This window comes from Phaenicophaeus curvirostris, chromosome 3 (assembly GCF_032191515.1).
Source record: "Phaenicophaeus curvirostris isolate KB17595 chromosome 3, BPBGC_Pcur_1.0, whole genome shotgun sequence".
NCBI classification, from domain to species: domain Eukaryota; kingdom Metazoa; phylum Chordata; class Aves; order Cuculiformes; family Cuculidae; genus Phaenicophaeus; species Phaenicophaeus curvirostris.
Genome location: NC_091394.1, coordinates 72,571,845 through 72,589,252, shown reverse-complemented (window position 1 = coordinate 72,589,252; position 17,408 = coordinate 72,571,845). Strand labels below are relative to the sequence as shown.

Below are 17,408 nucleotides of genomic sequence, written 5' to 3'. Positions count from 1 at the left end.
ATTTCACATAACAAATGAAAATGCAGTAACATCCCATGATATGCTGTATTCAGACATTTATATTGACACAAACCCAAAGGAATTTAATCACAGCGCAGGTGTATTCCCAATATATTAACCGAAATAAAGTTCTATAATCACTATTTAGCACTTATAACACTGATTCTCAGTTAAAATTATCAGGTATTACAGGTTTAGGATTGGTTTACATATACACAATTTCTGCCAAAGAAGGCAAATTATAGAATCTCAATTCAATTATGAAGAAAATAAGCCTAGAGTTTAGCATGATTAAAACCAGCTCAAATACCAGTATAAAAAAGTATACCTTTAACTAGTATTGACAATGCATGGTTAAATCCAACCACACAGACAATGCAGAAATTAATAAAAATGTTGCTTCATTTATTTTTTCACTATTAAATTGGCTCCAAACTAAAATTTAGTATTAGTAATAGCATCGGTTCATAGATTACTTTGGAGTTCCATTGAACATATTCATTTTAATCCTTGCATACTTTAACCTTTCAACTTCAAAGTCCAAAGTTAGAGTAACTTACTCAGAAGCACAACGGCCTGCAGTAGTCACAGAACCTTGTAATTCAGTAGGCACAGAAAACAGGCATTTATTGCATATAGGTATCTACAAATCAGGAAAGTTAGACAGCTAGGAAACCAGCACACACTAGCAGTTTCACAAAGTCTAAGCCTAATTTCCTTTTAAAAATCTGTTCAAGTTCTAATACGGAGATTTTAATCATGCAAATACAATACCTTAAACTAACATGACATTCTTCAACACATAAAAAAAGCCCCAAACAAAAAATTAAATAACATCTATTCCATCACATTGGACCCGAATTAAAATGTTTGGTAGTAAAACCACTCTAAACCAAGCACTTGGCCTACAGAGAGTTCTGGAAATTAACTGAAGTTTTTCTAACTAGCTGTTGCTTACCTCACTATGGTGAATAAACCCTGAACATGTTTAGGGAAAGTACTTTAAAACCTAGCAAATGAAATCTAGGTCTTGTGTTACGGAACAGAAAGGTGAAATTTCAATTCAGAGGTAGGTACAAGTTAAGTCTTTGTCTTTCATAATGAGCTCTAAGATTTACAGGAACTACGGCATGTTTATTTTGGGTTTGGTTTATTTTTTAGCTGGCTATAAGATATGAACCTTCTTCAAGTTTCAAAAACTGCAGGCTAAAATAGTTTTAGTGTTATGTGCTGTTCCAGAGAAAAAAGAGAAATAACCAGTACTTGGTCAAATGGGAGATAGGACTATCTATCACCCACCTTCATCAGTCAAGTGATCCCATTCAGTCTTCCTGAGCTAGGAAGTAAAATACCCTTAAATTTTCTCATGTACTTAATTTTTCAGTAGTACACTAGATATTAGTTATATTGATACTGTAATAAGAGCACTTATAGCAGTACTTTATTGTTTATGTAAATGAGTATTCTCAGAATGTACATATCACTGTAGGGGAACACCTTGTGTTAGTCTCTGCACTCACCCAACTCTACGTATAGCGTGAAAAAGCATTAATGGAGAGTGTCAAATCATGAGTGTTAAAGATTAAATGGGAATATTTATTGTTTTATTGCAATCATCAAATAGGATAATTTATAAATGTTAAGGAATACTTCCTGCTTACAGAAATCCTTCTTACAGTAAAAACCATTTTACCAAGTGCTCATGCCAAATCTTACTATATTGCTATGGCAAAAAAATAAACATCCTTGTTTCAAGGAGAAGACTCCAAATTTACTTTGGGACCAAGAATCGCTTTGTACTAAGCAAGTTTTCTGCTTTAATAGGTTGTTTTAATTTCTTGGTAAAAATACGTTATCACCTTTGACACTAAAATGTAAAGCCACTCTGGTAGGCATTGATTTTCCCAGAGGAATTCTGCTCTTTTAGCTGAGCAAGAGATGACAGTCAGGTCAATATAAATTAGTCTCATTTCTGTTTATCTGGAAGCAATTCCAGTTAAGTAAAGATCACTTGTAATAGCAGATCAATTTTTTGTATTTTGAGAAGGTGAAATACTGTAGTATCAGCATCTTTACCAAGCAATACAAGCGCAGGTTACTTGTACACAACAGAGATGTGACTGCTATCAACTTTCGCTGCCAGTGAGTGTTCTGTTAGACTACGTCTGTAATCCTGTATGTGAAAGTTTCTAACATCTCATTTATGGTACCCCATCACCTCCTCCATCCCCACTTTCCATCAGTTCACGTTTCTTCTTTTGTCTTATTGCCAAGCATCGTGCAATGCCCAATGCACCCCCTTTTAGAAAGCGTACAAAGTTGTCTCCCACCAGAGGACCTAAAGCAAAGAGGTTAGCTTCTTTAGTGCATTCGTAAGTGTATGGATCAATCTCTATAGGATTCCCCTTGCATGTGATGGGCTGATTAGAGTGATGGCCTATGCTATGTCCTTGGTCCTTTAAAAAGAAAAGATTTGGGTGAGAACCTATCAGAACTAAGGCTACAGAAAACTTCAAAATTTTCTTCAGTCCAGAGGCACTCTGAAGAACACATTTCATTTCAGGCTTGAAGGAAAGTACATTGTGTTCAGGAAAACTAGTGTAAGCAGAATGTAGATTAGAGTCCACAGTATGTGACTGAGTACACATCATATGATATACCTTATGGTATTCAGGGTAAAGCTTTTTAGGTAACTGTTTGAAAATTAGACTTGTATCAGTAACTCTTCTACGAAACACGTGGATTACTGGGATATTGTTGTTGTAGGCACACAGCACTGCATCAGCTGCTGTAAGTCCAGCACCCACAATTAACACAGGATCTGCTTTCCCACGTAACTTTCCTTTGCTGATAGCAGCTCCGAAGTCAGACATGGAATGAAGCACAAAAGGGAAGTCTTCTCCTTCAACTTGTAGTCGTCCAGGAGAATCAAAAGTTCCTGTGGCAAGAGCCACATTCTCAGCAAAGAGGCAGAAGGGCACATGGGAACCATCTGTTGCTCGCTGATAACCTCTGACTTCCCAGTTTCTCTTAATCAATGATTTCTGTCCATCTTCTATTTCCAACTGCTGTGTTGAAATATTTTCATTTAGTTGACTTCTGTCTTCATCATCCTTTCCTCTGCAAAGCCTGGATACTGATGTTATGTAAACATTATCTCTGAAATTCTTTTGGAGGCCCATGACTTTAACATAGTGTTTATAGTAACAAGCTATTTCCTCCGGCATTACTCGATCACTCTTTATATTTCTGAAACAAAATTGAATGGTTCTAGTTAATACTTAGATCTTATCAGTAATTTGAATATCATATATGATATACCACATGACAACTTCAAGAGGATTGAAGCTGCTCCGTGCAACTGACACTGGGTTAAACATCTTTAAATGCACTGAATTTGTTTTGTTTGTTCTCTTGATTCTTGAGATACAAGACAAGCTAACTTTTTTTCAAATAATTGTAAAACTCTGCAATGTTAAATGCTATCGTGATTAACAAATTAAGCGTAATAAAACTGTAGTACCACAGGAGGTCTGTATGGAAGTGTTTTACAGTGCCAGTTCAGCATCACAACTGTCAACAACACAATACTGTCTAAAATTTTACTTAGAGAGAATAAACTTACTTAGGATATAAGTAATTAAGTATCATAGTAATTAAGTGCTTATTTTGAAACTCTTGGTTCAATACATTATTTGAGCCAAGTATTCTTCATTATACTTCACAAAAGATCTCTCTCTTGGGTACATGCAAGTTCAGTTAAGTATCAAATTAAGTAGTTTCATAGCCCAGGAATGAACAAAGCAAATATGACACAGAACCTCAGTGCAACTAAGTAAATGGGATTATGATGTCCAAATGTCCAATAAAAAGATATTTTTGTACTGCAATCCTGATATTACATCTACCCTTTTCTCACGTTTACTGCGTTCTCCTTTATAAAAATATAAGCTGAATATGTAATTATTTTGAACAGGTGCATAAATTTTGCTGCTTTTTGTAGAAATAAGCTCTAGGAAGAAGGCAAAAGAAACAGTAATGAACATCAAGATTGCCACTGAATTAAGCTTACAAGCATACTTAGAAGAAATGTTTACAGGAAATCAGGCTAATTCTCAATAGATTAACAAGATAACAGCCTATGTACTTTTAAATGTTCAGGTTACTACTCTGAAAATCATGATCAGATCTCTTTTGAAGAGGATAACGTGACTGTGACACACCTGTTACAACAAAACTTTTACATGACTACAAGTTTTCATTAGTACCAGTATTTTGAAATGTTTGTTTCATTGTGATGTAACAAGTCAGCATAACTGGTTTTAGTGTTGGTGAAAACTACAATATAAACAAATTAGCTTCAGATAATAAGCAGCTTATGGGATTTCAGTTAATAAGGAGGCAAGATTACTGTAGTTATCTAAGAAAGCGATTAAAGAACAAAGGTACAGTTTCTTCACTGTAAGTGTTGTCCTGAAATGAGTAATGGTCTGCCCTTAAAGACATATGCCCAAGTAATTCTTCTTTTGCCATACATGGTAGAAGAACAACTTCCTTTGATTTTGCTAGAACAAGGTCAGGAGAACTAAAATTTTAGGAAACGCTTACGTAAAGCATTCCTAGGTTCACCTGCTGACACAGACCTTTGTGAATTAGTTGTATAATGAAGTAAAAACAGTCGGCTTGTACAAGACAGTAACTTTTCTTTCTCTAAATTTTTTCCAAGAAGCATCTATTGTAAAGTAACATAGGGACATAATGAATTATGCTCTTCAAATTAAAATTCATAGATGGCAACATTTCAGATGCTGCAGCTTTGCCTGTAAAAGCAAATACTGAAATATACAAGTTCCTGAATGACAAGAATGCTAGTGTCCACAGCAACTTAAGTTGTATCTGCAATGAAAATGGAACTTGAATTGATTTTAAATTAATTGATTTTAAATTCCTCCCTCAATCTTCCCTCAGCTCTGATCAGAACTGCTTACAGTAACAAAGCTTCTTTATGAAGCGCTGCCAAAACACACCACTGCTAGAATGTATGCTTTCAATACACTCAAAGCAAATCCTCTGGCCAACCGCTGTCCATTTTTTTTCCCCATAAGAATACACATAGCAGAATAATTTCCAGTGCCATCAAGTAATTCAATAAACAAGACTACCTCCTGTGAACAATGAAGTTTGAATGTTTCCCAGTTCTTAAAATGTTATCTAGATTCTTACAGCAACTTCATTTCCCAAATATGTTATGCAACATCTTTACCTGCGTTTGCTAGCTGCCCACTCCTTAAAGGTGAGGCCAGGCAATTCCATCCAGTCTCCAAAACTGATTGTCAGCATAGAGCCTTCCATGGACTACGGAGAAAAAAACCAAGATGCATGACCAGATATTTTTCAAATTGATACAACATGGTGAAGTTGTTCTTATTGCACTAATTTAGAGCAATAAAATACCAAAACACAACATAATACCAGAACATTAATTGAAGTGTTGTGGTTTTGTGTTACAGTTAAATAATATTTTTAGGAGCAACTACATGCCCTAATAAAGCAAAGAGTGAAGAGAGAACAAATGAAAAGGAAAGTAAAAGCAAGTTATTTAAAATACAAAGCAAGGAAAAAAAAAGTCTGAAACCAACAGGATATGAACATCAAGATCTAAGATTCTGTATATACAGCACCTGGAAACAATGCAACAACAAGAGAAAAAAAGGCATTGAAAACTCTTCATTATAATTCATTACATTAAAACTAATAAAAAACCCACATAAGACAGCAGCCACAGTCACAAATCCTCAAATCAAGGACAACTTTTTCCTTTTCATCATTTGATCATACGTGGACTTTGGTAACTGACCAGTTGAAACTCTGATTTCCATTACTATCTAAAACAACCTTGGATAGTAAGGAAACCCCCAAACCACAAAATTATCCTGGAAGAGATACGAAATCTTTACTCACATGCCAAGCCCCACCAGGTGGTCCTTTACCAAGCACTATATGTGGAATATAATTATGTTGTTCTAGCTTCCAGTGCAAAACCGGTGGGTAGTTATACCCAAAGTCGGCATCAGGATGAAGCAGTGTATCAAAAAGCACTGCAACTGGGTTTGAAGAGCGCCCTTCGAGGCCTTCAGACAGGTACTCCAGATCCTAAAGTATGAAAGAAAGTTTGATCTGCTCATGCAGCTTTTACTGTTCATCACCTTCTTATATACAGAAGTTGAATTTCTAAAGGAAATATGATTAGTTCAAGCTATATTTTAAGTAGAGATAAGTATTTAATGCTGAGAATCAATCACAACACTTCTCAGAAATAATTGTCATGATTCAGCTCTTGAATAATACATTTCACTCATTTAAAAATTACATGTTAATAACACAGCAATATCAGGGCAGGTCAGTACTTGGCATTCATTGTAGAAAAAAAAATACATAGGAACAAATATTCAGAGATTAGAGCAACTTGATAGCATTTATATTTATAGATAGTGGACTAGTTTTAACAAAAAATTGCTACTATTTCTAGGAACCACACTTTGTTAAAGCAAAACTGAAGTCTATGATCATTAAGTTTTAAAGATTGAGTAGAAATACATCCTTTGACAGCTCCTAGGTCTATTTCCAACACTACATTATTGTATTTTGAAATAATGGTGGTGTTGTAGGTATTATTTTTAAAAATCAATTAAAACTAGGCTTATTTTGCAAAGCCTTTAATGTAGGGAACAATTTCTATAACTTTTTAAATGTTCACGTTTCACTAACTATTAACCAGCCATGTTCTAAAAACTTCACGAGGCAATGGCAAATATTTGAAGACAGACTAGCAACCTGAAGAAAGAACTGTCCCCGAGGCCAATTTTTGCTGGCAAAGACAGGGCAGTTTTGCTGCCTAAACTGGGAAAATCTCAGGGGGGCAGAGGAGGATGAAGTACATGAAACATCTGTAGCCTAAAACCTAGGCAATTTGCTCTCCTGCCAAAAAAAAAAGAATAAACCTTGAGATTTGAGGTCAAGTGACATGCAAACAGCACAGCACTAAAACAACAACAGAAAGTCTCCAACACTGACCAACCCCTACACTTCCTTACTACAAACACATATGCATGTTTGTATTCCAAATAATCAGTCACACAGGCGATACAGTTAGTGAAAGTATTGCAAGTAATCCATCAGGAGCATACTGAAGGGAGTGGAAAACAATGACAACACGTCAAAGAAATTGACAGGGGGAGATAAAAACAGTGGAGAAGGCTTAACCAATCAAATGAGACAGAAAAACTGAACGTATACAAAGATAACAAATGCAGCACAAAAGCAACATCAAGACTGAAGGATGTATATAGTTCAGAAAAGAAAAATGGGTTCTATTTATAGAGGATATACATCACTAATGTTACTAAAAAATGAGTCTTAGTGAGAATTGTGCTATTCAGGAAGATTTTAACTTGAAGTACAGGTACTTGAAGTATGTTAGAACCATATATTCTTTTACGATATTGCCCAAACATCCTAGTACATGAAAGCTGGAATTCCTGCATCAGCTACTGCCTGACCAGATGGTGCTTTAGACACTTTTGGCAAGCAGCAAGAACATGACAAAGGGCAGACTGTAAAACCAAAAAACATCACAAACAAAAAGACCGCATGACCCAAGACTGGAATTAAATAGAAGCAACTCATCACCATTAAATTAACAGAATAACAAAGTAACTTATTAATGCATTAGAAATACAATCAGTTAAGTGGGCTGGATCTTCACAATGCAATCTGCATAATTTTTTTGGATAAAGAGTTCTTAAAATGTATTGCTTTTCATATGTAACTTGTTACAATCCACTGAAGAAGGTATATACTGCTCTTTATTTTACAGGCAGGAAAACTAGAGGCCAAGAGATAAAGCTAGTTGTTTGAGACCACACAGTTACTGAGCTTTAGTGTGGTCTAATTCTTTGTGGGGTGAGGATATTAAGTCTATTTTTTATCTATGGCGCTACTTAAGTTGCAAAACCATTTTAAACAGCATCATTAAAGAAAGCCAACTGTTTTATGATCCACCTTGCAGTAGGAAAAAAGCTAGACAAGATGGCAAAGCTTACTTGATCAATAATGGAAAGATGTCGAGCCTCTTCTAATTTTGTATGTAGAATGGGGTTCGGGTGTATAGCATCAGGAGATAAATATGGCCTGTATCCAGAGAGCAGGTAAGAAAGACAAATTCCTGAAGGTCCATTTCCTGTTAAAGAAAGAAGTTATTGCTTTAGTAAAAATGTCAAAACCTAAAGTTTGCATTCACTAAATAAGCAGCAACAAAATCATACTGAGGTTGCTTAACATGATACTGTCCTGATTCAAAACAGCTTATAAATTTTGCACTAAAATAAAGCCTACCCTAGGAAATGCCTCCAAAAAAAACCAAAAAATGGAGCAAAATGTTTTTCAGGTAGCAAGAAACATGTGACTGTTTACGCCATGAAATAAAATGCATATAAAGGAATTTCATAATTGAGTATGTCAAATTAACTAATCTTGTATGAAAGTGATGCAATGCCTAAGTCTAGTCTGCTTGTCAACCACAAACATATCTGACTATTACTGCCATCTTACAACTTTGTGTTCCCACTTACACTGGTTACTGTAAAACAAAGACCAGAAAGAAAACCTAAAGTATAAGCTCTTCAGATCTGATGATAAAATAACAAAGAAGAAAAAGAGACAAGCAGAAAGCTGAAGCCTGTGCAAGTCAGATGAGAAGCTACAGACACAGAACAATGGCAATGCAAAAGCTGAGTGAAGACAGCTACCGCAGATAAGTTGTAAAGTATAAGAAATTCATGTAAAACCAAGGTCACCATTCAGCAATAGTATCAATTCAAACATCCTCCAAAATACTTTTTGTAGCATGTTATAGTTCATTTATATGCATTGTTATAATTTTATCAGACTAAATTATTTTCAAATTATTACTAAAGACATGAAATAGATGGGGCCAAAATGTTTACATAAGGTAATTACTTCTGTCTGTTTGACTAGGATTAAATAAAGCAGGGAATCATATTTATAACATGCTAACACAGAAGTAATACTTATGATGCAAAGGCAGATATCGAAAGCTATAGAAAGCTAAAGTCAGAGAAGTATGTGCTGTGATACAGAATTTAAACTTGTGACTGTGTAGTCACTCCTACAGCTCCTCTTCCTCATTAACTAAATGAGGCACATGGTGTTCTCCTAATGAGGCACTATTCAGTATTTTGTCTTTGTTTTCCATCTAGAGTGCCACACATGGTATTTACCACACACTATTCAAATTCCAGGCTAAGGATAAAGTTACTAAGTCATTCAAGTTTTTATACAGCACTCACTCTTAAAATGCTACCTCTTATTTCCTATCATTTCAGCTCCTTATGTCAAGAGTCTCCTCCCTTTTTTGATCTCCTAGTCTCTAAATCCACCCCCTTCAGTTCGCTGACACCCTGTTCATTCGCAATCTCTTCATACATCAGATCTCTTTTACCACCTCCACTAACCTACACTCATCACTCTGGTCCCAAATAATACTATATCCCCTACCTTATTACAGTGCTGAGTGTGTAGACTGATTACAGCCAAAGGGCTACAAGAAAACCAGGTAGGCTAATTACAGATGAGCTCTTCAAAGGCTGAGACTGCTAAGTTGTAAAAAAATCTTCCATGAGCACATTTTCTCCAAAGGTCTAGAACTTGAACAAGCATGTGAGAGACTGCACAATGAATCCCTTAAAGGCTGTTGCCAAACAACCTGGGTTTTGCACCAGAATACACAGGCAAAAATAAAGGCATTGGAGTGCCTGTGTCCTGTAAGGACCACAAAGCACTGGAAAAGACTGTCTAGGAAAGCCATAGATTTCCATAAGTGGGATCTCCAAGGCAGTTAAATCAAAAGCCTGTAACAAAAGGTTTAAATACTGGTGATCCTGCTTATTTCCCAAACCAATTCCATTCTTACCCTTCCTTCCTCTAAAAAGACCACAAGGAATCTTTCAGACAGCAAAAATGCTCTTCCCTACTCTCACAAACAGACCAGCATGAGACAGCTGTGTATGCTTCAGTCCAGGAATTAATTTAAAGCTTAAGCCAGATGCAAACCCTTCCAGTCAGCCACTGGCCACGCTGGAGATGTATGCAAGAGAGAATCTTAGCAATACATTGAAACAATACCTAACAAAATCATATGAAGTTTTGAGAACACTCTAATCACACTTATAGTTCACAAGCATTCCCATGACAGAGTAGATTCTTAACTATTTATAGAATTGTATCTAGTGAATAGTAAAAGAAGTTGTTTTTAACAAGTGCATAGCTAGATTTTTTTTTTCCTACTGAAGTGTAAAGGAAGGTACTCCACGACGGAAAGAGAAAAATGCATGCCATATCCAAGGATGCCATGCTAAAGATTATTCCTACTGTGTAAGTCTAAAAAGAAGCAAATGGATAACAAAAGTTGCCAAAACAAAGGCTGGCAAGGGCCAAAGAAATTACTGAGGATAGGATTATGTTAAGGTGAATTACTGTCACTGAGCTCCTTAGTTTTCCCCCCTCGGGACCACCCAGACAGCAATCCAAACCCAATTTCTACTCTTTATGCAGACAGACTCGAAGGGAAAGAAATTCCCTTGTGGATATGCTCTCAAGAACACACAAGATGAAGGTTCAGCTGAAAGGCCTACAAATGGACTTGCTACGATTTTCTCAGAAAATTGCTGGAGGGGGAAGATCTTTTTGAAATGAGAAATCTATAACTGAGGAGCTTGTTATTTATTTACACTCAAGGCTTCCAATAACAGTTCTGACTGCAACTGATAAACATTACTATTATACAAACTTCAGATATACAATCAATATATCCCAAACCCCTGTAGCCCGGTTCCTTTAAGCAGCAGTTAATTTTAGTTTGAATAGTAGCAGAAGCTTCTCCTGATCAACAGTAAACTACAGTTCAAACATCTTTAGATTACGTGCCTAAACTTAAAGCAAATCATCAACTCCAAACAAGCTTGTTATTTTAATGAAAATTTAAAACATTGTGTTTACATATAATGATGAAAACTAGTGCAGAATATGAAAGTGTTTAGCAGTTAGAGCTCCAACATGTAATTCTTTAATCTCAACTGATTAAAATGGAGTGCATCCATTGCTTCCCAATTTCTTGAAGACAAGCACAGCACAAAAGTTACTTAATATTACCACAGTAACTTAGTACTCTACGCAGAACTTCAGTACTATATGCAGCACAAGCTTAGAATCAAATCTTAAATTGGGCATTATACAAGGAAAAGAGGCATTAAGTTAAAGAAAGGGCAATATAAATCCTTGTTCCATGGTTAACTTCATGGCTTACACATGGGTCATCTTTGTTTATGATTAATAAAATATGCAATGAGAAGAAGATGGTCCTAAGCTAAAAGAACGTTTAACTCCAGCTGTACAAGAATCCCATGAAGAATAGTAAACCAGCAGACGGTGTGGGTGTGTTTACACTGGGGGGTGGGGGGAGCTGACAACTGTTTTTTTAATCTTCTACTACATTATTAAATCATCTTAGATCGATTCTAAAGCTCTTCAGACAGCCATTGAATTAGTGATAATAGAATGCCAATGGAAAAGATCAGCTTGAAGTGTCTCAAATCTACCTGTGAAAAAGCACTCGGGCAATGTATTTGTTTTTCAAGTAGAAATAGTGAAGGCAGCTGTGTTTGGTGTCAGCACATAGAAAAGCGTTCTAGACAAAACAAGTACTGAGCACAGGTATTTGCATAATACATATTTGGAAAACCAAACAGTGAAAACTGAATCACTAACCATATGGCAAACCTATCCTAAGGCTGACAAAATGCCAGGAAACTGTTGCTCTTCAACTATGATGCAGAACTCATCAAGTGATTCACGTCTGTCACATCTGATACATGTATCACTATTTCAAGCTATCATGAAAAGAGCTTTGAGAACAGGTACTGTACAAACACCTGTCTTTTAAAGTTGTCAAGATTGACTGTGAGCACGTTAAGTTGAAACATCATCCTCTGGAATCTCTGCCTGTTTGCAGGTATAATTAAAGCTGCGGTTCTGCTTTTGTTCCAACAGCTTTGGACTAGATTATTGAAAACCTCCTTTACTCCAGATCTTTTCTTCATCCCCTCATCAAGTCATAGCAGTAAGGAGCTGGTGACCAGCTGCTGCTGGAAAACCCTGCCTCAATACAAATCATCCTGGCACTCTCAATTAAGCCGTGTACCTAGGAAGCCTGCTCCCTCTGGGGTCCTGTCATTCAGCAAGATTTTACAGATACCAGCCTTTAACTATTTAATCAAGACTACAATTTACTGTTTTAAACTGGCTGAATTGACTTGGACTAATTTTGGAAAAGGTGGGACAATATTCAGACATCAGTGATGGATGCAACAGAGAAAAAGACAACTAATGAGAAAGGTTAGCATCTAACCAGCATACAGCACACATTTTACATCAGGCTTTTCCCTGTCCTATCTGACCCCACAAATTTCTACTAGTACACCACGAACAAGCTCCCATGCAATCAGTAGCAGGCATATCACATTAATCAAACCCTATGTGACCAACAACAGAATCAAAACAATTCTTCCACTAAGATTCACGCATCTACTGCCAAGTAAAGTGTCTCATTTTGTCAAAGCACAATTTGAATTCAAACACGCTCCAGTTACTCCCTTAACATAATTTTATGAACTGTTGTTAATCGTAACAACTGCACTACTCTAACAAACGTCTTCACTTTAAGGATGCTAAGCATTAGTTATTTAACGATAAATTACTTCATGCAGCAGATCTACAAAGGCAATGGCAGTGACAAAGAATCCTAAAAAAGTGTAAAAAACTCACCTATTACTACTACAGGCAGAGTAAGGAGGGAGTCCCCAAGCAGAACAGTTTCTTCAATTAAAGGCATTCTTTTAATCTTCCTCTCAAGGCTGTCACCAAAATACTGGACGAAGGAATTCAAAAGCTGTCCTTCGGTTTCAGGGCTGTTGTAGCTTCTAATTAAGAAGGACAGATGAGAGAAAACTAAAATGAAATAGTTGAACTGTGGTCAGAACAGTCTCTTTCAAAAATAAATCTGCTTTTGATGCTTTACTTCAAGACCTTTGGAATTGGAAAAAAACGAGACCAAAACAGATATGATTCATCCAGTCCACAAAATTTTATTCTGCAGCACAGCTTTTTTAACAGAAGATTTTTAGGAAGTCCACTCTCTCCTAGAAAGTCTACAGAAGGTTAACAAAAAAGGGACAGATGGCTCTGCAGAGATGTAGGTTTCTGATTTCAGTTTATACAAAGCCCAAGTACAATCAACAAGCATTATTTTGATTCCACACATGGCAGAACTCATTCCTCATTATTGTTATCAAAGGAGGAGAGATATACACTGCCCAGCCAATTAACAACATTAAGTCCAGCCAAAGGCTCAATGAGCAACTAAAGTGTAATACAATACCAGCCGTTTGCATCTCTTCCTAACGACGGAGCAGCACAGAGGACTTTGCCTCAACAAATTTCTGTTTGGGTAGGATTAAGGTTAGTTAAATCTGCCAGTGGTATGAAGATAGAGAAAAGCGTGATCCCAGTAAACCCTAGACACAGACCTCTTAACCACCATTAAAAGAAAACTTTCATGAGCGGAATTGTCATGCAGTCAGGTCAGCTACTATGGAGCAGACAGCTTTCACCCTGAGAAATTTTCTTCTTTTCGCTGCAACATCCACTTAGGTTCCTATCACAGCTCTTCACTGTCTAAACGTGCTTCTAGGCTACAAAGACTTGTTTTATATTGTTTACTACTAAATTATTTAGGAGTCCTTTCTGAAGCCTTTCCGGATTGTTGAAGAAGTAAACACTATCTATTTCGCTAGAAAGGCAGTGGCAAATTAAAAACAGTCTGTTATTGACAGTTATTTTATTAAGTTTCAAAATAAAACCCCTTCAATTAAAAATACCCCAGATCAGCTGATCCAAACATTTTTCTCTTTATAAACACAGTTTTAATTATTAATGTAATAAAAAGTACTTCTATTTATTTTCTAAGAATCTGCATATCTTAAAGCTATTCTGTTATTGTTGGAATTATTTTCTATGCAGAACCAAAACTATAAGACACAGATGCAACTCCCATGACCTTCAAGAAGCCACGTATGTTCTGTGCTACCTCAATTCCCACAATACTAAAAGTTGTGCTACGAATTCCAAAAGCCTTTCCTCAACGGGCAAGTCTGAGGTAAACTAGAGACAGAGCCGTGCAGTAACAACAGTACCGGCACACACCCTAGTACATCTCTCTGATGGTTGTTCCCTTGTTAAAAAAGGTGGGGAGCTATTCTAAGGCTGTATCTATTTCAGAAAGTAACTACTTGATTCCTGCATTCCCTCTACTACAGCAAAAAAGTTTGTAAATTGTGTGCTTACTGTTTGATTACAGCTGCACATCACCTCTTTGTGATCTTGGAGACAGGTTAACATACAAATAGCATGAATTAGATGAGGATGAGCAGAAGGCAAAGACAGAATATCTAATTATCATACTACTTTTTCACCTTTGCTTTTAGAGAAGCACAGGTAAACTGTATTATTTTCCAGGCTTTGCTCAAAGTTAGCTGAGGCAAAACCATTGTGCGCTTTGCAAAAGACAGGCTTAAAGGGAGCACACACGTTTTAATGTGGTTTTAATATACCTGCTGCACTAGATGGAAGATAAAATCCAAAAGATATATTTCAAAACCTTTTTCATGTGATACATGTACAGTGCTGTAGGCTACAAAAGAATCCTTAACAATAAAAAAAGCTGCGTCTGTGTGGCTTGGATCATGTACCTCAAACTACCCAACTGGTTTAGCACAGAATCTAATTTTGCATAGAAGGATCCAAACACAACACAGTGTCTCGGTTATTATACCTGTGAAGCAGATGAAGGCCTGGTGTCAGCAGCATGTTCTTCCTCTGCTAAAGCATCACACCAGAACTCAGTAAGATCTTATGCTGGAGACCACTAAGACCACCATCCTTCTAGCTTGTAAACAATGGTGAAAGCCATCAAGGCAAGAAGTCCTCATACTGATATAAACTCAGGGTAGAAAGCTTTACAGTCTGGTAAAATTACATACGGCTCTAGCCTTGCAGTAATGCAAGTGGGCAAAAAAGATGAGTCAGTTCCAAAGCTTATGCTTAGTTTACTTATGCTGGTCATACAAATAACCTTGAGAATTATATTCTGGGAAGCATCTGGATTCCGCAACTGTTCATACATTTTTTTTTATTTTTTTTTTGCTTTTAAGTCAGTTTATTTAATTTTTATTTGATGTGAAAAACTCCCCAAGATAAAAGACACAGCATGGATGTAAGCACTTTCCTTCTCCCTTTTAGCCAAAGCAAACATTCCTTCACAATACCTGTCTTAATTGCCTTTTTCAGGTAGCAGTTTTACAAGACCCTAGAATTCCCTACAGAGAATAGAATCATAGACTGGTTTGGATTGGAAAGGATCTTAAAGGTCATCGAGTTCCAATCCCCCTGCCATGGGCAGGGACATCCCACTAGATCAGGCTGCCCAAGGGCCCATCCAACCTCACCTTAAACATCTCCAGCTTCCCTGAGCAACCTGTGCCAGTGCCTCACCACTCTCAGAGCGAAGAAATTCCTCCTTGTGTCTAGTCTAAATCTGCCCCTCTCCAGTTTACACCCATCGTCCCTAGTCTTATCACCACAAGCCTTCGTGAACAGTCCCTCCCCAGCTTTCCTGCAGCCCCTTCAGCTACTGGAAGGTCCCTATCAGGTCTCCTCGGAGCCTTCTCTTCTCCAGGCTGAACAAGCCCATCTCTCTCAGCCTGTCCTCGTACGAGAGATGCTCCCGCCCTCCGATCATCTTTGCAGCCCTCCTCTGGACACGCTTTCAGCCAAAAAAAATTCAGCAAAGTGACCGTAGCGGGCGGCTAAGAGACACCCTACGCTATAAAGGAATTTAAATCGGGTCTCAAGTTGCCACTTCGGGAAGCCAATTCCCCACCGCCCCATCACCCGGGTGCTTTAAGGCCCCGAGACGAGCGCTGCCCGCCGGGGCTCCCCGGTCGCAGCGCTGCGAGCCCCGAGGCGAGAGGGAGCACCGGCAGGTACCGGACCCCCCCCCACCACCACCGCCACCGCCCAAGGTCACGACGCGCTGCCCCGCCGCCCCGGGCCCCGCCGAGGCCGCGCTGCCCCCTCACCTGAAGTGCCCGGGCAGGGAGCAGCGGCAGCAGCACACGGGCATGGGGAGGGGGGCGCGGGCGCGGCCCCGCGACGCGGCTCCCGCGCCTCCTCCTCGCGCCGCCGCCGCAGAGGAGCCGGCGCGCCGCCGGCCCCGCCCCCGCGCCTCTTCCCGCGCGCACGCGGGTCACGCGCGGGAGGAGGAGCCGCCGCCGCGGGGGAGGGCGGGGCCGCGCGGGGCCGTGGGGCTGGGAGCGCGCTGGGGCGGGTCACGGCGGCCTCTGCGGGAACAATGGGGCGTCTTGGCTCTGTTACTGCTAAAGGTGGTGTCTCACGGGATGAGGGAACGGCTGTGGGTATAGGCTTCTTGTGCTTGAGTAGAGCCTTTGACACAGCTTCTCACAGCATTCTGCTTAGGGAGAAATCAGCCTCTGGCCTGGAGAGGCGCACACTCTCCTGGGTGGAAAACTGATTGGATGGCCGGGCCCAGAGAGTGGTGGGAAATGGTGTGAAATCCAGCTGGAGGCCAGTGACAAGTGGGGTTCCCCAGGGCTCAGTGCTCGGTCCAACCCTGTTCAATGTCTTTATCGATGACCTGGATGAAGGCATCGAGTGCACCCTTAGCAAGTTTGTGGACGACACTAAGCTGGGTGGAAGTGTTGACCTGCTGGAGGGTAGGGAGGCTCTGCAAAGGGATCTGAACAGGCTGGACCGCTGGGCTGAGTCCAATGTCATGGGGTTTAAAAAGACCAAATGCCGGGTCCTGCACTTGGGGCACAACAACCCTATGCAGTGCTACAGACTAGGAGAAGTCTGTCTAGAAAGTTGCCTGGAGGAGAGGGACCTGGGGGTGTTGGTTGACAGCGACTGAACATGAGCCAGCAGTGTGCTCAGGTGGCCAAGAAGGCCAATGGCATCTTGGCTTGTATCAGAAACGGCGTGACCAGCAGGTCCAGGGAGGTTATTCTCCCTCTGTACTCGGCACTGGTGAGACCACACCTCAAATCCTGTGTTCATTTCTGGGCCCCTCACCACAAGAAGAATGTTGAGGCTCTGGAGTGTGTCCAGAGAAGAGCAACGAAGCTGGTGAAGGGACTGGAGAACAAGTCTCATGAAGAGCGGCTGAGGGGTCTGGGGTTGTTTAGCCTGGAGAAGAG

General features: G+C 39.1%; 1 protein-coding gene across 2 annotated transcripts; it reads right to left on the bottom strand.

The window, feature by feature from the left end:
* Positions 1-1,190: 1,190 nt before the first annotated feature.
* On the bottom strand, positions 1,191-16,384 carry OSGIN2 (oxidative stress induced growth inhibitor family member 2). Of its 2 annotated transcripts, none has more exons than XM_069854339.1 (6): positions 16,272-16,384; positions 12,901-13,083; positions 8,103-8,239; positions 5,962-6,153; positions 5,264-5,355; positions 1,191-3,249 (listed from the first exon to the last, which is right to left on the bottom strand). In XM_069854339.1, exons 2-6 carry the CDS (start codon positions 12,965-12,967, stop codon positions 2,202-2,204), a joined length of 1,536 nt encoding a protein of 511 aa, XP_069710440.1. In that variant the 5' UTR covers positions 12,968-13,083; positions 16,272-16,384; the 3' UTR covers positions 1,191-2,201. The 2 variants fall into 2 exon arrangements, with proteins under 2 accessions (XP_069710440.1, XP_069710439.1); XM_069854338.1 differs by having other exon boundaries at positions 12,901-13,055.
* Between the last annotated feature and the right edge of the window lie 1,024 nt (positions 16,385-17,408).

Coding starts and splice junctions, on each gene's coding strand:
- OSGIN2 (XM_069854338.1), bottom strand. CDS start 16,315: ATGCCCGTGTGCTGCTGCCGCTGCTCCCTGCCCGGGCACTTCAG. Junction 6,154..8,102: donor ATCTTTCCATTATTGATCAA/GTAAGCTTTGCC, acceptor TTCATACTTTAG/GATCTGGAGTACCTGTCTGA. Junction 3,250..5,263: donor TGGGCAGCTAGCAAACGCAG/GTAAAGATGTTG, acceptor ATTTTGTTTCAG/AAATATAAAGAGTGATCGAG.